At 42.2% G+C, this 22,607-nt stretch overlaps 1 protein-coding gene across 5 annotated transcripts in view; it reads right to left on the minus strand.

Moving 5' to 3' along the window:
- Positions 1–22,607, minus strand: part of LOC143292449 (uncharacterized) — a 104,351-nt gene that overhangs the window by 9,925 nt on the left and 71,819 nt on the right. For 4 of the 5 annotated variants that reach the window (XM_076602733.1, XM_076602732.1, XM_076602734.1 and 1 more), the window contains exons 12-25: positions 20,679–20,816; positions 19,871–19,987; positions 18,728–18,937; positions 18,264–18,398; positions 17,326–17,457; positions 16,271–16,360; positions 15,477–15,605; positions 13,362–13,464; positions 12,344–12,423; positions 11,424–11,570; positions 9,169–9,426; positions 7,345–7,476; positions 6,088–6,126; positions 4,004–4,888 (exon numbers count right to left, since the gene is read on the minus strand). In XM_076602733.1, coding sequence (XP_076458848.1) covers positions 4,004–4,888; positions 6,088–6,126; positions 7,345–7,476; positions 9,169–9,426; positions 11,424–11,570; positions 12,344–12,423; positions 13,362–13,464; positions 15,477–15,605; positions 16,271–16,360; positions 17,326–17,457; positions 18,264–18,398; positions 18,728–18,937; positions 19,871–19,987; positions 20,679–20,816 — 2,595 coding nt within the window. The remainder of the gene's footprint in view (positions 1–4,003; positions 4,889–6,087; positions 6,127–7,344; positions 7,477–9,168; positions 9,427–11,423; positions 11,571–12,343; positions 12,424–13,361; positions 13,465–15,476; positions 15,606–16,270; positions 16,361–17,325; positions 17,458–18,263; positions 18,399–18,727; positions 18,938–19,870; positions 19,988–20,678; positions 20,817–22,607) is intronic. The other variant, XM_076602736.1, reaches the window with a different exon arrangement.

A 22,607-nucleotide genomic window follows, 5' to 3' on the forward strand; every position in this document is an offset into this window, starting at 1 on the left:
GGCACTGGTCCACTGGTTTAACACTGAGGTACTGTGGCACTAATTGAGCATTTAATTCTGGCACACTTTGGCAAAAGCTATTAAGTGGAATAAGAAACTGTCAAATTTACTTTATTACACCAAACAGTAGGGAATTTTGTGAGCATTCTGAATGGACAGTAACTGTAATTTAGATTTTTTTTCTCTCTCTTCAAGAAAATACATCAGCTGATCATTTTCTTTTTTTTTCTTTTCTTTTTTTGTTGTTGTTGTTGTTGGTGGTGGTGGTGGTGTCTTTGTTGTATTTACTTTATCAAATTCTGCATTATATGAGCTGAAGGAACATTTCCACATGGATACATTTACAAATGCATAAACACAAATTCTCACATATGCATGCACACTTGCGAATGCAGCCTCTCTCTCTCTCTCTCTCTCTCTCACACACACACACACACACACACAACACACACACACACACAACACAACACACACACACACACACACACACACACACACACACACACAAAGAAGAAGAAGAAGAAAAAAGAAAGAAAAAAAGGCATGCCAACATACAGAGAAAAACACACACAAAATGCCACACGCACACATGCACAAACACACACCATTATAAAACATCAAGATGCGAAGATACGAACTACCTTCACTACCTTCACCACAGATAAGTAAAGTATAGAGTGACTGACTCACTGTTAGCAGTGTTAATGATATCAAATAAAACTCAAACATTTAGCAGGGTTAGTAATCAAAGAAGGAAGTAGAACATGTTTAAAAACAACAACAAAAAACAACAACAAAAACCAACTACTGCAGCCAGTGAGAATGATAAGAGAAAGAGGAAGGAGAAAGCACAGGCAGAGAACACACTGTGTAGTGCAGGAACACTGCAGCACTTACTGTCACAGTACTAGTCTCAAGCTGAAAGAGACGCAGAAAAGAAACAGCGTACAGTCTTTACTACATCACTTCTAAAAGGCATCTGCATCCATGGCAGTCTACACTGCATGCGCTTGCCACTTTTTTGTTTGTTTGTTTGTTCTGATAGTATTGAGCAATGACAAGTCTTTAGTCAAAGATTTATCAAATGTGCATGCATGTGTGTCAGTGAACATGTGTTAAAGTAATATATGTGAAATGTGTGCATGTGTATGTAATCATGCATAAGACCAGACTGTGCGATGTGGGAAATCTCAGTTCCAGCCCACAGGTACCAGACATGACACACTGCACTTCTTACAAGAGTCAACAAAGACAGCATGAAACCCTGTCAGCCCTAATATGTTATATAATCTCCCTAATTCTTTCAATTATTATTCTTCTGCATTCATCGGCTGCAATGCTTCCTGTTCACCAATATATATCAGTGGGCTTTTTACATGTTTAATTTCTATCCCACCATGTGAGCAATCATACATCACTCTGGGGGTGTGAATGTTGGATGTGTTCTTGTTTTCATAATCCACTGAATCCTGACATGGATTACTGGATCTTTATATGTGTGTTTGATCTTCTGCATGTGTATGCATATTGAGAGTGTTAAGTCACCAGAAGGTGTGCACATCACCCTCATCCTGAACTGTAGGAAACCATCAACATATGGTAAAAAAAAAAAAAAAAGTCTATTCTCTGCACAATTCAAAATTGTCCACATGTCTACATAATCTCATAAAGCAATGCTTTCTGTTCAAATAACGAAGAAAAATGGACATAAATACATATTAAGTGCAACTTATAACCCCCCTTCAATTAATGTCAAGCTAACAACCCACAATGCAACAACAGTGCTGCATAATTATCTGTTGCCTGTGCAACAAACAGTCTCTCTCTCTGAAAGGCTAGAATGAGTAAGTGGTCATAATGTGATACTGAAGAGCTAAGAGAAAAATATATGACTTAACATATCAACAGCAGTAGTTCAATCCATGTCTAGCATGTTAAGACCTAACAAGTGTAGTGAAAGTCCTCCCAAAAACCAGCACATGAAGCAAATTTGTACACATGTCTACTGGCACAGCTGAAGAAGAAAGCACAGTGTCCTTTACCACAACAGCAAGGGATGTGAAAATCTCACCCCAGAGAAGTCATGTCCCATAACTATGTCTAAAGGAAGAGAGAAGAAAGCTGTGTTTTCCAAAGGTCAACACAAAGTCAGTGACACAGAATTTGAGCAATACAAGTTGCGGCAAAAGCTGTTTATTGTATAAGAAAACCATTCCTCTGCGGCAAAATGTGATGGTATGTGGCACTCAAACATAGTATCTGAGCTTTGCAAACCCACCTAAAAGCCTTACTTTCAACAGTAAACAATGTTACCTGGCATTCAGTTCCTGCCTTTTTAGCTTACAGGGCATAGAATGTGAATTCTACAGAAACCTAGGAATACTGGAAACAGTGCCAGCCTTGCATTGTATATTGTAAACAAAGTTGGTAAAAAATTATATTTAAAAAAACCTCTCTATGTATCTGTATGTATGTATGTATCTATATCTATGTATCTATGTATCTATGTATCTATCTATCTATCTATATATATATATATATATCATCCCTTCTATAATAGTGTTTTCTTTGGTTTCCAGCAAAGCTGGGATCTAAACCCCTCTCACAAAAGCTTCTTTCCATTAGAAAGCATTTGCTGAACACCAACAATCAGAAACAATATGTAAAAAAAAAAAAAACAACAAAAAAACGAAACTCTGTGGCATTTATGCGATTAAAAATTGAACTTCCTTTATTCCTTTTCTCTTTTTTTCCTGTGCTGAGAGGGGGAAGTATGAAGGGTGGGGGCTGTACACAGATCTCACCCAGATGATGCTGAAACTAATCAAGCTTTTATCTACAGAAAACATTCCTCATTCTATAGTAGTGCAGTGATGGGTGAATACGCAACTTTTCAACCATGGCATACATGTTTTATTTCATGGTGCTAACCATGAAAAAATCAACAACTGTATATTATAATAAAACAGAGCTTCCATCCTCTGCTAGTGTTTTGTCTCTGTGAATGTGTGCTCCAAGGAAACTAATACTACAGTTTGCTACCAAATCTAACACATAGGAAGAGGGTATGGTATAGTTTTAGCCACAATAGTTTGTGTCACAGTAATTTGGGTAACACTATTTTGTTCTGCAACAAGTGTGGCACCTCTAGTGTAGCACCTTTACACACACTCTGACAGTGTGGTACAGAATTGTGTATGCTTGAAAAAAAATATCATTCAAGCAAAACCCCTTTTGGCTACTTGCTCTCCTGAAACATTTCCATAATCCTGACCTTTAAAAGAGGTCATTAAAAATGCATTTGATCACAGAATACCATAGTGTTTTGAGAAGTGTGTGCGTGTGCGTGTGCTTGTGCATGTGTGTGTGTGTGGCTACTGAGAAAAAAAAGAACTCTAAGCATCTATATTTTTGACACCTTTAATGTGACCAATAACCCTGCACTTAAACACACATTCTCACACACAAGCACTCATTCATACACACTTAGGTTTTACTTGTTAAACATATGTAATTATCTGGGGTGCAATTTAAATAATTGTGGTCTGTTCCCTAATGAATGAGTAATATCCAAAAAGTAATAAAAATAACAATAACAAAAACTAAAAAAACCAAGCAGAAAAAACATATTTTGCACTGAGGGTTAGCAGCATTTTAATCTTTAAAAAAATTTTTTTTAAGCATTTTAATCTATGAAGCACAGTGCACACAGACAGTATGTGTTTGTGTCCGCTTGTGTGTATTGTGTCACAGAATTCCTGAAGTACACAAATAACAAAGCAAGTGAATAATGAAATGGTCTAGTTTGAAACGCCCAGTTTCAAAAGACAAAGCCAGTACTTGAAAGCAAAATACAGGACTGCTCAAGAAGCAAAGGCCACAGCATGAACACCCTCTCCCTGGGTTTACGACCACCCGACGTAAATCTGAACTGCGCACCCTGCTTTGCAAAATAGCAGCAAAATGAAGCAGAAATGTAGGAGGAGCTGGAAGCAGACTTTACCAGAAAGTTTCTGACGTTATCTCTCTCACGGTCACCCTGTGGAAAGACTGGTCTTGTGACGCCGTCAGCGTCTGGCCTTCTGCTGTATGTCCTGTTCTGTCCTCGCCGCTGCTCTTCTCTCAGCCGGTGCTCTTGTTCCAACCTCTGGCGCTCTCTTTCGAATCGCATTTCTCTCCCTGAAAGCGGTCGTCCTCCACCTCGCCATCGTTCTCGCCCCTGTCTCTGTCGCTCCAGCTCCTGCCTTCTGCGTTCCAGCACCTCCTCTCTTGTCCTCTGCTCTCGTTCCCTTCTCTCTTGCTCACGTCGTCTGGCTTCTTCTTCCTGCTGTCGCTGTCTCTCCAGTTCCTGAGCCTTCATTTCCTGCTCCCGCTCCAGGCGCCGACGTTCTTCCTCCTCCCTTTGTCTCTGCAGCTCTCTCTCACGGGCCTGTCTCTCTCTCTCCTCTCTCTCTCTCCTCTCTCTTTCTTCTCTTTCCTGTTGCATTCTCTGTCTGCGCTCCCTCTCTTCTCTCTCCTGCTGCTCTTTTTTCTCCCTTTCCCTCTTTTCTTTCTCCTGCCTGCTGTGCAGTTTTCTTTTCTGTCGGTTCCTTTCTCGCCGTCTGCGACGCTCTTCCATCTTTACCTTCATGGCCTGTCTCTCCCTATCCAGTTTGAGCTGAGCTTCATGCTCTTTCTGCTCTCTCTCTCTCAGCAGGCGCTCTCTCTCCTCCATCCTTCTCAGGTAGTTTTCCCTGGCCCTGTCGGAGCTTCCTGCACTGAGGTTGTTTCCTTCGTTGTGAGGCCCGTTCAACAGCACCGTCACTGCACCTCCTTCAGACACATTGCCTTCATCGGGGCCGTTGCCCTGCCTGGGTCCATTGTTGTTTATCACAGTGTCTACTCTGTCCTAAGACACCATAAACACATCGACATCAACACAGTGCCTGGCAGAAGTGCCAAGTAACATAGAGAACACTGCCAGTTGACACAAAGAATGTATGTGTTACATCAGCAAGAATGAAGAGCAATGAATAGTTGTTTTACAAAAGGATCTATTTCAACTGATGTGGCTTCCACTCATTCCCCCCCAAAGATACTAAAGAATAATAGAACTCTGGCACTGATTCTACAGTGCTATAATGTCTCAAAACCATACTTCTAAACCCAAGGCTACTATTCTTCTGAAATTGCAAAAATGCAGAAGCTTGTAAGTGGTTTGGTCCAAGAATGCCATCATTCTAAAACTCTTTCTGATACACAATAATTATAAAAAAGGAAATGATGTGTCTCAATATGAAGCATGCTTTCAAATAACCTTTCATCCAAACGTTCTAACATTCTGTCTGAATCAAATCTTCAAAGCTCTGATGAAGCTTACTTGCACTTATCCATGACCAGTTAGATGAACCTCTCTCTCTCTACAAATATCTCTATATACATGATGCAAAAGACAACCACCCTCCCTACCAGACACATAACACTAGAATCCAACAGTGTCAAGGAACATTCACCATCCACTTGGGCGGCAACGGAAAGCAGCGGCATCGTGCATGCCCTCTGACATCTACACAGTCTTTACATTGTGTGTACACAGGGGACTGCCAGCCATGCCGTCAGGTCATCAAAGCATTACTCCAGTCTACACAGGTGTGAATGGAACTGTCTCCTGTGCTTGACCAGTGATTATAACATGCACAGTGATCATACTGCCCCCACACCCTTTTTAAAAAATTCTAATCATTCATTTAACCTTAATGCAAAGAGAGAGAGAGAGCGAGACAGAGAGAGAGGGAGGGAGGGAGAGACAGGGAGGGGTGATGACGGAATGAGGAGGTGGGGGTGAAGAAGACAGACAGGCAGAACAACAGGACGATGAATCATACTGTCTCAAGTTTCTGCACACGGAAAACAATACATGCATATATATGCGAAAATACAAGTATGTATACATAGGAAAAGAGACGTAACACTACTCTGCCAAATTGTCAAGTAAATGCTCAACTCAGCATCAGATAATAATAATAATAATCATAGTACAAAAAGAAAAGAAAAGATAAAAAAAAATTCCCAAACCAATGAACCAACACAAATGAAGTCCAAACTTACTGGTGGCTGTGGGCTTGGCAATGGTATCAACTGACCCAACTGCAACAGACAACAGAATACATATACACCCTATATTTTCTCTCTTTTGCAGGTAGAAACTGGGCGGTGTGTAGATGTTTTAATGAATTGTATTGTATTGTGTTTTATTGTATCGCATCACACTGTATCATATCATACTGTATTGTACTGAATTGCATTGTATTGCATTGTACTGTATTGCATCATATCACATCATATTGTATTGTACTTTATTGTATTGTATTGTATTTGTATTGTACTGTATTGTATTGTGTTGTATCGCATTGCATTGTATCGTATCATATTGTATTGTACTGAATTGCATTGTATTTCATTGTACTGTATCACATCATATCACATCACATCGCATCGCATCACATTGTATTGTATTGTATTGTATTGTATTGTCAAAACACATTTCTCTGAGTGAAATTCACACTTCTCCGTGGTGGGGAGAGGGTGTCACCGCTGTGCACTGCCACTTTTTTCTTTTTCTATTTTCAGTCTGCAAGTGTCTTTGTTTTACTATCAGTCTTTTTTTTTTTCAGACCATCATTCAAGGTCTCATGGAGGTGGGAAGTAAAAAAAAAAAAAAAAAAAAAAAAAAAAAAAAACAGCACACAATGGTGGACACTCGCTTCCAAGTCAGGTACGTTTCTGGTAACCTGTCCACTGCTCCACACTGAGAGTTTTGAAGGTAAAAAAAAACCCCAACTTTCCTTCAGCTGAATTTCCAAGGAAACACAAAAGACAGTGACCCACCTATGTGTACCTCAAAAGACCTGTCTCTAAGCTGAACTCCTCCTAAAAAAACAAAAGACAGCGACCCACCTGTGTGTACCTCAAGACACCTGCCTCTAAGCTGAATTCCCAAGGAAAGCCCAAAGACAGCGACCCACCTGTGTGTACCTCAAGACACCTGTCTCTAAGCTGAATTCCCAAGGAAAGCCCAAAGACAGCGACCCACCTGTGTGTACCTCAAGAAACCTGCCTCTAAGCTGAATTCCCAAGGAAAGCCAAAAGACAGCGACCCACCTGTGTGTACCTCAAGAAACCTGCCTCTAAGCTGAATTCCCAAGGAAAGCCCAAAGACAGCGACCCACCTGTGTGTACCTCAAGACACCTGCCTCTAAGCTGAATTCCCAAGGAAAGCCCAAAGACAGCGACCCACCTGTGTGTACCTCAAGACACCTGTCTCTAAGCTGAATTCCCAAGGAAAGCCAAAAGACAGCGACCCACCTGTATGTATTTCCAGCCCTGCTGGATGCGCAGGTAGATGTACTCGCGGTCGGCCACAAAGGCCATGGTGCCCAGCGGCATGTTGTACGACACCTTCAGCAATGCGTCCATGTTGGGGAACACCACAGGACCCTGACAACACACACACACACACCACCCTTTTTCTTCTTCAACAGGTACTGGGAAGCAACAACATGCACATGACCCTCACAGACACACACAGACACACACACACACACACAGACACACACACACACACACACACACCACTCTTTTTCTTCTTCAACAGGTACTGGGAAGCAACAACATGCACATGACCCTCACAGACACACACACACACACACACACACACACCCCTTTTTCTTCTTCAACAGGTACTGGGAAGCAACAACATGCACATGACCCTCACAGACACACACAGACACACACACACAGACACACACACACACACACACCCCTTTTTCTTCTTCAACAGGTACTGGGAAGCAACAACATACACATGACCCTCACAGACACACACACACACACACACACACCCCTTTTTCTTCTTCAACAGGTACTGGGAAGCAACAACATACACATGACCCTCACAGACACACACACACACACACACACACACACACACAACACCCTTTTTCTTCTTCAACAGGTCTTGGGAAGCAAAACATACACATGACCCTCACACACACACAGACACACACACACAGACACACACACAGACACACACACACACACACACCCCTTTTTCTTCTTCAACAGGTACTGGGAAGCAACAACATACACATGACCCTCACAGACACACACACACACACACACACAACACCCTTTTTCTTCTTCAACAGGTCTTGGGAAGCAAAACATACACATGACCCTCACACACACACAGACACACACACACAGACACAGACACACACACACACACACACACACCCCTTTTTCTTCTTCAACAGGTACTGGGAAGCAACAACATGCACATGACCCTCACAGACACACACACACACACACACACAAAACCCTTTTTCTTCTTCAACAGGTCTTGGGAAGCAAAACATACACATGACCCTCACACACACACACACACACACACACACACACACACACACACTTCTTCCTCTTAAACAGGATTTGGGAGACAAAACATACACACGACCCTCACAGATTCACAACACAACACAATACACAATCCTCTCAACACAAGCCAGCAGAAAGACTCACGCCCCCAACGGAGATGCCCAGACCAGAACACACACACACACACACACACACACACACACACACACACACACACACACCACACAAACACAACACACACACACAAACACACCACATCACACACTCCTCTCAACACATGCCAGCAGAAAGACTCACGCCCCCAACGGAGATGCCCAGACCAGAACACACACACACACACACACACACACACAACACACACACACACACAACACACACACACACACACACACAACACACACAAACACAACACACACACAAACACACCACACTACACACTCCTCTCAACACATGCCAGCAGAAAGACTCACGCCCCCAACGGAGATGCCCAGACCAGAACACACACACACACACACACACACACACAACACACACACACACAACACACACACACACACACAACACACACAAACACAACACACACACAAACACACCACACTACACACTCCTCTCAACACATGCCAGCAGAAAGACTCACGCCCCCAACGGAGATGCCCAGACCAGAACACACACACACACACACACACACACAACACACACACAAACACACCGCACCACACACTCCTCTCAACACAAGCCAGCAGATAGACTCACGCCCCCAACGGAGATGCCCAGACCAGAAGAAGACCCCTGTCCAGGGAGACCTGGGGGTCCAGGAGGCCCAGGAGGTCCGGGAGGTCCACGGGACGAGGACGGAGAACCGCTGTCCAGTCCGGGGACTCCGGGAGGCCCGGGGGGGCCTTGAGGCCCGGGGATGCCCAAACCTGGGGGTCCGGCCGGCCCCGTGGAGCCCTGAGGTCCAACCCTGCCCCGCGGCCCTTCCTGACCCACGCCGGGTAAACCTCGCCGCCCCTGTGAATGTGTGGAGGGAGAGTGACGTGATAGAATTCTTCATTATTGCAACATGAGGTAGTGAATCATTTGATGACTATCTATCTATCTATCTCTCCCTCCCTCTCTCTATATATCTATCTATCTATTCATCTATCTATCTATCTACCTACCTATAAATATATATTTCATGTTACTTTGATCTGTTCATTCACACAACACATTGTGACAATCTGTTCATTCACACAACACATTGTGACAATCTGTTCACTCACACAACACATTGTGACAATCTGTTCATTCACACAACACATTGTGACAATCTGCTCACACAACACATTGTGACAATCCGTTCACTCACACGACACATTGTGACAATCTGTTCATTCATACAACACATGGAAACAATCCATTGTTGAATACATACTGATGTCACAGAAAGCTACACATTTTATGTTACTTTTATCTGTCCATTTACTTAGTAATTTGCTATTAATATCTGACAGTTCAGTCGACACACATGTGTACAGTTCTAGGGTATTGTTGTTGTGGTCACTCTCGGTGTGGGGCTTATGTACCATTTTGTGAATCAGATGATATCATTTCCTTGATGCACTCTTTCGGCAGCACAGTTGTTGTTATTTTTATTTTATCTTCTTTTAAGATAAGATAAGATAAGATAAGATAAGAATAACTTTATTATCTCCAACTGGAGAAATTTGGTCAGGTGCATTATCACAACATAGACAAGTAAACAACATGGGGGCCATAACTGTAAAAGCCAACAACAGCCCCTACAAATATTACGAAGATACAAATGTAAAAAAATATCACATACATCGTTTCATACATACATCCACACACTGCAGGTAATAACTAGCATTCTTAATGTAAAAACAGAAAGAATTAAGAAACATTATTTGAATATAATTATAAACATAGCCTACTATACTGCACATTGATTATAATAGACAGATAAGAATAAAGATGAATTGCGGAAAACCACAACCAGATAATCAGCACAAACCCCCTCCACCACCCACCCCACACACACGGATAACTATTTCATTTTATTTTATTTAAAAAAATTTTTTTGGAGGGGGGATGGGTGGGTAAAATTTAGATCTGTGTTTTTTTTGTTTGTTGTTTTTTTCTGGATATCTGTGTATATGTATGTATTTATGTATGCATCAATATATACAAACAAAATGGAAAAAATACCCCTAACCTCCCACCCCCCAAACCCCCTTCCCCCTCAGTAAAGGTGATAAGTTATACAACATGCAGACTGATCCATATATGCTACACCACATCTGTTAAAAAAGAGAAGAATAGAAAAAAAGAAGAAAAAAGAAGCATATGCATCAACCTACATTGCTGGTCAAGCTAAAGTAACATGACTGCTGATTGGGAACTCAGTCCTTAGGATTTTTAATTCTGATTTAAAAAAAAAATCTGTTATAATTATATGCATACAGCCGCACCAGATAGGAAACATAACTGTGCATGAACGTGCACACATGCGAACAGGTATACTCTCACTTTGACATAAAACCTAACCCCACCCTTTTAATAACATAGACACACATGCTACTAATAAATCTTGTTTTTTCTTGTTTGTTTTTTTTCTCTTCTTTTTTTAAAATAGGGAAACACAAAAAAGCTGAACAAATAACATCTCACTCTTCTGCATCATGCCATTAATTCAATCATTTTTCAATCTATTCATTTTTTATTTGACTTGATTCTTAATGACTGGTGACAAAGCTCCCACCCTTTATAATAATATCTCATAACTGAGCATTATATTATTAATTCATTTATTTCATTCTTCATCTATTTCATTCTTCATGATTGAGACGGAAGCTCTCACCCTTTACGAATAATACCTATTCGTTTGATTATTCATTTCATTCTGTAGGATAAGCAAAACGAATAACGTCTCACTGCATCGCTATTCATTCACTGTTCGTTTGCTCATTCCTTTCATTCTTTTTGACAGACACTGAAGCTCTCACCCTTTCTCCTGGGGGACCCGCAGGACCAGGGGGACCCCTCACCACCAGCTGGTCGCCCCCTCCACTGCCGATGCTGCCCAGACCAGGAGGTCCAGGAGGTCCCGGGGGACCACGGGGCCCCACGTCACCCTGAGGGCCCACCCGACCCTGCACCACAGAAACCACTTCTCTGGTTAACCATACAGCACAAATACCATTTGCTGTCATAGTGCTATTACATTCAGATCATGGTTCTTATAGTCCTGCTGAGCTTGAAGTGGACATTCCAGGGCTGTATTATACTAAGTTAGAACTTGTGTATCACACAAACAATAGAACTTGTGTATCACACAAACAACAGAACTTGTGTATCACGCAAACAACAGAACTTGTGTATCACACAAACATTTTGTTCTTTAACACCTTCACTGCTGCTGAAGAGTATGTTTCACCAGTGAAGTGCTGTTGCCTAACTGAGATGATCTAGTAGTGACAGGTCAGAAGGTCCGTCACCATTTCTTTATTCACTCCTTAATGGTGAAGAGTATGGTTCATCAGTGAAGAGCTGTTGCCTAACTGAGATGATCTAGTAGTGACAGGTCAGAAGGTCCGTCACCATTTCTTTATTCACTCCTTAATGGTGAAGAGTATGGTTCATCAGTGAAGAGCTGTTGCCTAACTGAGATGATCTAGAAGTGACGGAGTAGTCACCATTTCAGACTCCTTCATCTTTGCATTGCATTATTCTTGTTCAGTAAAATCAGTTACACCATTTACCCGTACACAAGAAGTAGTTGCTACATTCTTAACACACATATACTTCCCCCCCCTCGCCTTAACCCTAAACTCACACTCCTTTCTCCCTTAATCCTTCACTCCCCCCCCCCCAATCACTCCCCCCCCCCCCCAAACACCCCCCCCTCCATTAACTCTTTACTTACAGTTCGTCCATGGCGGCCATCCTCGCCGTCCCTGCCAGGACGTCCGGGTGTACCTGACTCTCCCTTCTGCCCTTTCACGGCTGGTCAACAGTGTGTGACACATTAGTCATTCCTTGACCAACACGTGATCATGATGAGTGGTGATGACTGTGATTGTGACCATGTTGATGATGATGATGGTAATGGTGATAATGATGAATTTAGTGCTACTGATGATGAGGAGGAGGATATGGATACTTATATAGTGCCTGTCCTCGGTCTGAGACCAAGCTCTAAGCACTTTACAAACACGGAGTCATTTGCACAACAGGCTGTCTACCTGGGTAGGACCAACTGACAGCTGCCACTGGGTGCTTATTATTCTTTTCCTGATCTTTTACTGTGATTTTTAAAAATCCTTTACTTTGTACTCATGAATTTTTATATTTTCTGGTTTCTTTCCTGGATTTCTGTTGACATCAAATTAGTTTTTTCTGTCAACATCATAAGCTGCACACAGTTAACAGCAGTTACTGAGTTAATGTAGTATACTGTGAATATTCATTCTCACTTTTTAATCACTCATGATTTTTTATAATCATTTCATATTGCCAGAAAAAGACACTATTACTTATTTTGTGTCTCCACTGCAAATTTAGTAATGGTGCACCTAGAAAACCTTCAAGTTAGACAAGACAAGACAAAATGAGAACATTAAACTTTCTAACTCACAGAATTAGACAACAGTTGTTAATCACCCATCTTGTTTTCATTTTCATTTATGAGAAAAAAAAAGTTATTTACCTTGTGTCTCAACTGTGTTATTCTTTTCAACAGACAAAAACAAATAAAAAAAACCCCACAGATAACAAAAAAACAAAACAAAAAACACCTGACACTTTGACCTGCAGAGCAACATGCTTTCCCCCCACCCCCTCTACGCTCCCCCCCTCCTAAAAAGGACAAACATGAAAACAGGATCCATCAGCTAGGCATGATTTAAAAAATACAGAAACCACCAATGACAAGAGACACTCACCCACTACACTGCCAGGATCCACACCCCCTGCACCTCCACCAGCAGGGCCAGGAGGGCCGCGGGGACCTGCCCGACCGTCCCGACCTGGGACACCATCTGATCCCTGCACACCAACACAACTACAGTCCACAGGCCAGCCTCACCTGTCACTTATTGCAAACTACACCTGTGTCCACCTGGAATCTGGCAGGTAATGGTCTGATGATAGTCCACACTCTTTCTTTCATTTTATTTTTTTTTTTAATAGCAAAACAATGTTGAAGTGATGATAGTGCAGGTGTCTGATAATAAAAAAAAAACAACCTAAAAAACTTGATGATGTGCGTGGCGGATGTGTGGGGAAGATATCTAAATGACCAAGAAAGAGAGATATACAAAAAGCAGTAGGAAAACTGAATGTTAAAAGAAATCTGTTGTTTATAGGTGTGTTGTGCTGAAATGAGTGGAGAGTCATAATACTCTATGTATAACGCTTTGGTTCTGGAATTGGTTTAAAAAAAAAAAATCAGAGCAGTGGCTGGTATTAGACGAGCGCCATAGCCGAATGGTTAAAGCGTTGGACTTTCGATCTGAGGGTCCCGGGTTCGAATCACGGTGACGGCGCCTGGTGGGTAAAGGGTGGAGATTTTTATGATCTCCCAGGTCAACATATGTGCAGACCTGCTAGTGCCTGAACCCCCTTCATGTGTATATGCAAGCAGAAGATCAAATACGCACGTTAAAGATCCTGTAATCCATGTCAGCGTTCGGTGGGTTATGGAAACAAGAACATACCCAGCATGCACACCCCCGAAAACGGAGTATGGCTGCCTACATGGCGGGGTAAAAACGGTCATACACATAAAAGCCAACTCGTGTGCATACGAGTGAACGCAGAAGAAGTGGCTGGTATTGTGCAGACGTCTATCACCACCCTCATCATTGCTATTATTGTAATCATATAATTATTACCAACTCTCAAACGCAGACAAAAAATAACTCAGAGAGGCAGAGGCACAGACAGGGTAGATTAAAGACAGAGTGTAACAGCCAACAGGGTGAAACTGTAATCTTTGCCAAGTTTAGAGAGAGAGAGGGGGGAGCAGGGAGAGAGAGAGAGAGAGAGAGAGAGAGAGAGAGAGAGGGAGAGAGAGAGAGGGAGAGAGAGAGAGAGAGTGTGTGTAAGTGTGTGTGCATGTTTGTTTCCCTGTGAGCAGTTTGAAAAATCCATGCTTTGGTGTGGTTATTTCATGTGCAAAATATTATTCTGTTTTCATGTATGATGGATATGTTGCATTGAGATATCTTTTTTATACAGTGACTTCTCTACCTTTCTTTGGAGAACCAGAAGCTGTAATTTTGTCAGTTCTGAGTTAGCTGTAAAGGGGAAAGGCAACAGCATCGAGTGTGGGCCTCTGTCAACTTGATAGGGTGAGTGAAATATTCTATACTTTAAAGCAAACATTTCTAGCATTGAGAAATGGATCCAAATTGTTAAATAGTATTTGTATTTCATTATTCATACTATTCTGTGGGAGTTTAGATGTAATGCCTTTGAATGGAATGGAAATTATCTGAGTATTTCTAATAACTGAGTTTAATCTTGATTGATAATTACACAACCTCAACTCACGTATAGAAAATTCTGAAGTCTATATTAATCATTCAGAAATTAGATGATTTTGAACTGAAAATCCAAATAGTTAATAGTAATTGCTCAGTTTAATTAATGGGGTATTTTAGTCTTTTCGCCTATTCATTTCAAACAAGTTGTAGACTGATGTGCAGTATTTAGTAAAGTGATGTTTGGAGTGAGTGAGTGAATGAACTTTGATAGAGATATCAGATCTGTAAATTTGCTAACGAGGGCTATGTTGTTTTGTCCACAGGGTATTTTTCTTCTTGTACAAGTTGTTCCAGTCCCTTGCCCTTAAACTCCTTAATCTCCCATTCCCTTCCATGTGTTCCATCACCTTCCCTGTCTTGAATAAAGGACTTTGAGAATACTTGAAGCCTGGACTGATGTGTTGAGAGGACTGGACCCAATTCAAGCAGTCACAACAGTAAATCAGGTGCAACACTAAGGTGACACTGGCAAAACTAACAAAGAAAAGGGGAAAGGTATACATGTCTGACCTTGTCTCCTTTAGGTCCTGGTATAAAGACACCGCTGCCCTGTCCGGCCACAGTGACCCCCGGCTCTCCCTTCGCACCCTTAATGCCGAGGCCCATGCTTCCCTTCCTGCCCCGCAGGCCTTGACGACCCTGTGCAAAAAAATCGAGGATCATATTTCATCTTTTGACCCATTGTGGGGCATGGAAGTCATTAAATAACAGCACTGGTATTCTACACCCAAATTAAACATCATGGTTGTAGCACAGGACTATGCATTTGTTCCATCATTGGTGGACATCACTGATGAAGCTAAAACTCTGAAGCACACATATACAGCAATTAAAATACATGCAAATGATCACATCATACTGTAACCTTTGGACAAAATATCCCCACATACAAACTCACTCTCCTCTCTGTCTTCAACAAACAGCAGAAATCACAAAACTGAATTTGAGTGTGAATATATCTGTAAATCTGTGAGTGAATGTGAGTGTGGGTGTATGCACAAAATGCATGCCCTTGATACATATATATGAAGCAAGTACACTACCTACATAAATTCATAAAGGAACAAACACACATAATTTTTTTTTTAAGGAACACACACACACACACATACTCACCCCCCCCCCCCCCACACACACACACACATCTTCACAATCACCACTAACCACCACCACTACCACACCACTACCATCAACAATCACTGTCACCCCCTCCCCTTCCTCCCTCCTCTCCCCCCCTGGTCTCCCAAGGGAGCGACAACAGCCCGAACACAACACAGGGTGTCTCGCTGAACGCTGTCACTCACAGGGAAACCTGGCCTGCCCATGTCTCCTGGAGGGCCAGGGAATCCTCGAGATCCTGGGGGTCCACGGCCTCCAGTGTCTCCCTTGTCTCCCTGCACAACAGTGATGGTGGCATCCGTGTCACCAAAACATTCTGTGGTTTATGATGATATCACTGGTGACATCAAAACATTCTGTGCTTTATGATGATATCACTGGTGACATAATTACATTCTGTGTGTTATGATGGTGTCATTGGTGACATCAAAACATTCTGTGCTTTATGATGGTGTCATTGGTGACATCAAAACATTCTGTGCTTTATGATGATATCACTGGTGACATAATTACATTCTGTGTGTTATAATGGTGTCATTGGTGACGTCAAAACATTCTGTGCTTTATGATGGTGTCATTGGTGACATCAAAGCATTCTGTGTGCGCTTTATGATGGTGTCATTGGTGACATCAAAGCATTCTGTGTGCGCTTTATGATGATATCACTGGTGACATCAATACATTCTGTGCTATGTGATGGTGTCACTGGTGACATCAACATATTGTGTACTTTATGATGGTATAATTAGTGACATCAAAACCTTCTGAGCATTACGATGATATTGGTGACATTAAAAACAGTCTATGCTTTATGATATCATTGGTGACATTGGAATATTCTGTGCTTTATGATGCTATGACTGATGATGATTTCCAAGCATAAATCAACACATACTCTTTCACACACACACACACACACACACACACACACACACACACACACATGCATACACACACTTTTATACCCATATGCATGCACGCAGACATACACACTTTCATACTTTTGCACTCTTCCTCACACACACACACACACACACACACACACACACACACACTCTCCCAAATACATTCACCCTCCCCCTCTCTCCTATCTTCTAAAACCCACTTTTCCTAGCACACACATACATGCACACTCCCATTATAACACACACACACACACTCACATCATAACACACACACACACATACACACACACTCATATCATAACACACACACACACACACCAAACATTATAACTCACCTTTTCACCAGGTATGATTTCCACGTCACCGTTGCCACCCCCTCCCACGCCAGGCAAGCCAGGAGGTCCTCGGGGTCCTGCAGGTCCGGATGGACCCGCTGGGCCCCTGTCTCCCCTGTCTCCTTTATTGCCCTGCAACACAGTGAGCAGGCTGTGACGCAACATCCTCATTATCTAGACATTTTATACTGTATTACAAGATATTCAATTTTGTCACAACAAATATTTCTCTGTGTGAAATTTGGACCGCTCTCCCCAGGAAGAGCGCGTCGCCACAGTGCCGATTTCTTTTTCTTTTTCTCTGTCTACACGTGTGTTTGATATATCACCAAAGTATATACTTTGTCTCTGGTATACACTGTATATCACCAAAGTATATAATTTGTCTCTGGTATACACTGTCATTATCTGGACACTTTGTCTCTGAATACCACTCTCATGATCTACACAAACTGTCATTCTTTTAGGTTTTGAAAAAAAAAAAAAAAAAAATCTAACAAATAATGTAAAAACCTCAGAGGCAGGGAAGCTGCAGAAGCTGTAATCCTCAGAGTACTGAAAAGGCTAACTGCTGATTGTGTGTAACCCACATGGGATTCAAACAGAATTCGACTTATAAATACTTTCTTGTAAAAAGCAGCAGACCAGTCAGTGCAATGAAAAACTCAACAATTCTGAGAAATTGATACGACTTTTGCTAAAAGTGAAAAGTGTCAGAGGTGTGAAATTAAAGATCAGTGTGAAATTGCTGACCTGGTTTAGGACAATCTTCAAGAACAAAATGTTGGCACCCACAACAATGACTGCCAAGCATTCAGTATCTCGCACCAGTGTGCACCGACCTGAATCAGCTTGGGTCTGGTAACTCGGGGATTACACACACACTGTTAGTATCAACATGTCATGGGGTCTGTCAGTGTTCAGCGCTGTCTACTCACGGTCAGCCCAATCAAGCCAGGTTCTCCAGGTGCTCCAGGAATGCCGGCAGGACCAGGACGTCCCACATCACCAGGGAAACCAGGTGTGCCAGGGATGCCCATCTCTCCAGGATTGCCTTTGGGGCCAGGCAAACCCTGTGCCATGAACAACAGGTGAGGGTTTCAGCTTTAGTGAGCTTTGGTTATTTAGCTTGTGTGTGTGTGTGTGTGCGTGCATATATGTGCATTTGTGCAAGAGCAAAAGCATGCACATGTGTCTGTACATGTGTACGTGTATGAGTGTATGTGTATGAACATTGAACACACTGTGTGCATGGCATGTTTGTGTAGACATTCACTATGAGGAGCGCGATCAAAACAAAGAAAAAGAGAAAGACTGAGAGCCGAGGGACAAAGCCAAAAAACCTGGCTAACAAACAAAACAAAACAAAAACCAACCATTCCTGCTTCACTCTACTACTCACAGGCTCTCCTTTCTGCCCGATCACATCGATGTCATCCCCAGACCCTCCAATCACAGGACCACCAGAACCACCCTGGCCCGGAGGACCGGGGGGACCAGGGGGACCGGGGTAACCCCGCAGACCCTGCACACCTGGCTGTCCAGGCTGACCATCCCGACCCGGAGTTCCCGGCAACCCTGGCTCGGCAGGCAGTGAGACCCCTGGGACACCCTGCAATGGGGTTGGAGAGAAAAACAACATTTTTTTTTTTTAAAAGCTGTCAAGAAATGGATCGACACAGAGAGAAGGAAACAGAAGAGACATAAAATGCAAAGCGCTCAAGGTAATAAACAATGGAACAAAGTAGTACATTACTGAACTGATGAAGAAATGAATACACAGATTTAACATGCAGCAGAACAACGGCAACAGCAGAATCATCAAAGGCGCAGAAGCTGAAGTAGTCTCAGATGTAGTAACTATAGTAGGATCACAATAGTATGCAACATTCTGACAACTCACAGATTCTGATACCTGTAATAACACTAACATCAGCAGCAGCAGTGGTGTTGTTATAATTATCATTCCAAACGCAGGGAAATACTCTTTTGTTTTGACAGCAGTGGTGATACTAACATCAGCAGCAGTGGTGGTGTTATAATTATCATTCCAAATGCAGAGAAAGACACTGGTTCTGTCAGCAGTAGCAATACTAACATCAGCAGCAGTAGTAGTGTTGTAACAATCATTTCCAATGCAGGGAAAGACTCTTGGTTCTGAGCTGTAGCAGTGCTAAAATCAGCAGAAGGAGTGGTGGTGTGATTATTATTTCAAATGCAGGTAAAGACACTGGGTAATACTAACATCAGCAGCAGTAGTGGCGTTATGACTGTCATTCCAAACGCAGAGAAAGACACTGGTTCTCAGTAGCAGTGATACTAACATCAGCACTACAATCATCATCCCAAACAAAGGGAAAGACTCTTTGGTTCTGGCAGTGACAGTGTTACCAATATCAGCAGTGGTGTTATCATCATCATTCCACACACAGGGAAAGACTCTTTGGTTCTGGCAGTGACAGTGTTACCAATATCAGCAGCAGCAGTGGTGTTATGAGTATCACTGGTGTTATGATTATCGTTGCACGCACAGGGAACGGCTCACCTGTTCTCCCTTGATGCCGGACAGACCAGGAACGCCAGGGGAACCCTCCCGGCCAGGCTGGCCCGGGATCCCTGCCTCCCCTCTTGCACCTGGCACACCTGGTTCTCCGTCAAAGCCCTGGACGTACACACATTGTTATCATTATTACCTTCATCTGTCCTGATGCCATCACTGTTATCACTGTCACTATCATTTTGATCATTTTCACCATCAGTCATAACTGTCAACATCACCATCGTCATCACTGTCGTCATCATCATCATCATCATCCCTGCTATTGTCGTTGTTACCACTGTCACTATCACTTTCAACATTATCACCATCAGTCATAATTGTCATCATCATCATCATCATCATCCCTGCTATCGTCATTGTTATCACTGTCACTATCACTTTCAACATTATCACCTTCACCATCACTGACATCATCATAATCATCATGACTGTCAATATAATTTCATCGTCATTGACATGATCATCAGACAGACCATCATTATTCATTGCCTGTCTTGTCTTCTTCTTCAGTTTTTGATATGGCATAACTTTTACCACTGGGCTTTTCTGCACTAGGTGATTTTATGCCTTGTTGTGCACACAGATACCACTTACAAAAAAGAAAACAGTCTTTCAGTAATCACTGTGTTCTGGGGAAAGCAACTTTGACCACTTCTGAAACAATAAATTCACAAACAAATTAACAATACCTGAACAAGCAAATAAACACGTAACTATACACAAACATCACTCAACAGTGTACAGCAAGACACTGCAGAAACAAACACAAAGACCCCAGCAGGGCAACCCTCACCCTTTCTCCCCTGTCTCCCTTTTCACCGGGCGGTCCGATTGGTCCACGTGGACCAGGGTCCCCAAGCTCTCCCCGTAACCCTGGGATACCAGGTGATCCGGCTGGGCCTGGGGGTCCACGGGGACCTGGCACACCCATCTGCAAATTTTTTTTTAAAAAGAGAGAGAGAGAGAGAGAGAGAGAGAGAAAGGGGGGAGGTGATGATAAAAAGGGTGCCACTGTGTATAAGATCTTATAATAATAATAATAATAATAATAATGGATACTTATATAGCACACTATCCAGAAATCTGCTCTAGGTGCTTTACAAAAACGCTTTGTTAACATAAAACATTACATCTATGTTACATACACACACCAAAATTTGACTACACACACACACACACACACACACACACACGCACAGACACACACACACACACTGCGTACATACATTTTAACAATATATGTGTATCTAACAGCTACCCTAACACATACGCACACATAGGCAGGCACAAACTTACATAAACGCACGCGCACACAATTTCTTAAGAAATGAATAATAATCCTCCATGATGATAACCAACCTATGGGTAATCCAGCTGCTTGGCTGTTTCTGTCTGTCAGTCTGTTTATATTTTTTTCTTTCTTTCTAAATGTATATTAAGATGTTCTTGTTGTTGTAAAATGTCAACCTATCAAAATGAAAAAAAAAAGAAAAAAAAAGGTGCCACTGTAAAGGAGCAGGTGTGAAAAGCCCCTGCAGAGTGAGGGAACCAGAGTTAGTTTCTGAGTAACTCTTCTTCTTCTGTGTTCGTGGAGGAAGGTGGCAGAATGGTTAAGACGCTCAGCTGCCAATACAGAGAGTCCGTGAGGGTGTGGGTTCGAATCCCGCTCTCGCCCTTTCTCCTAAGTTTGACTGGAAAATCAAACTGAGCGTCTAGTCTTTCGGATGAGACGATAAACCGAGGTCCCGTGCGCAGCACGCACTTGGCGCACTGTAAAAGAACCCATGGCAACGAGAGTGTTGTCCTCTGGCGAAATTACGTAAAATGAAATTCACTTTCATAGGTACACAAATATGTAAGCATGCACTCAAGGCCTGACTAAGCGCGTTGGGTTATGCTGCTGGTCAGGCATCTGCTCAACAGATGTGGTGTAGCGTGTATGGATTTGTCCGAACGCAGTGACGCCTCCTTGAGAAAGTGAAACTGAAACTGAAACTGCAACTCCCACGTTCACCCGCATGTACACGAATGGGCTTTTATGTGCATGACCGTTTTTACCCCGCCATGTAGGCAGCCATATTACGCTTTCGGGGGTTCTGAGTAACTCAAGTCAGGAGTATTCAGGAAAGTTTATTCTGTCCTTATCCTTAACCTGCTGCAGGTAATGATAATGGGTGTGATAATGAATACCAGATTCTACTTGAGCCACACTCTACATCAATGGTAGCTTCCAATATTTTCTCATTTGGTAGATCCTGTCAAACCTATCAGCAGTTCTAAAGGGGTTAATTTATTTAGATCCTGTCATACCTATTAGCAGTTCTAAAGGGGTTAATTTATTTAGATCCTGTCATACCTATTAGCAGTTCTAAAGGGGTTAATTTATTTAGATCCTGTCATACCTATTAGCAGTTCTAAAGGGGTTAATTTATTTAGATCCTGTCATACCTATTAGCAGTTCAAAGGGGTTAATTTATTTAGATCCTGTCATATCTATTAGCAATTCAAAAGGGCTTTTTTTCATGAAGTTACATCTTCACTGCAAGTTATCAAGCTGTCATGGAATTCCAAAGAACAGGAGTAGATGCCATGCAGATAAAAGCATTATGACAAGTCAAATAGAATATTTGGAAATATGTTGATGCAACTACACTATTTTCTTTCCCTTGGGAAGTTTTGAATCTCTTGACACAGACAGAGCAGCAGTGAGATTTACAGAAGG

The sequence above is a fragment of the Babylonia areolata genome, chromosome 18 (assembly GCF_041734735.1).
Source record: "Babylonia areolata isolate BAREFJ2019XMU chromosome 18, ASM4173473v1, whole genome shotgun sequence".
Lineage (NCBI taxonomy): Eukaryota > Metazoa > Mollusca > Gastropoda > Neogastropoda > Buccinidae > Babylonia > Babylonia areolata.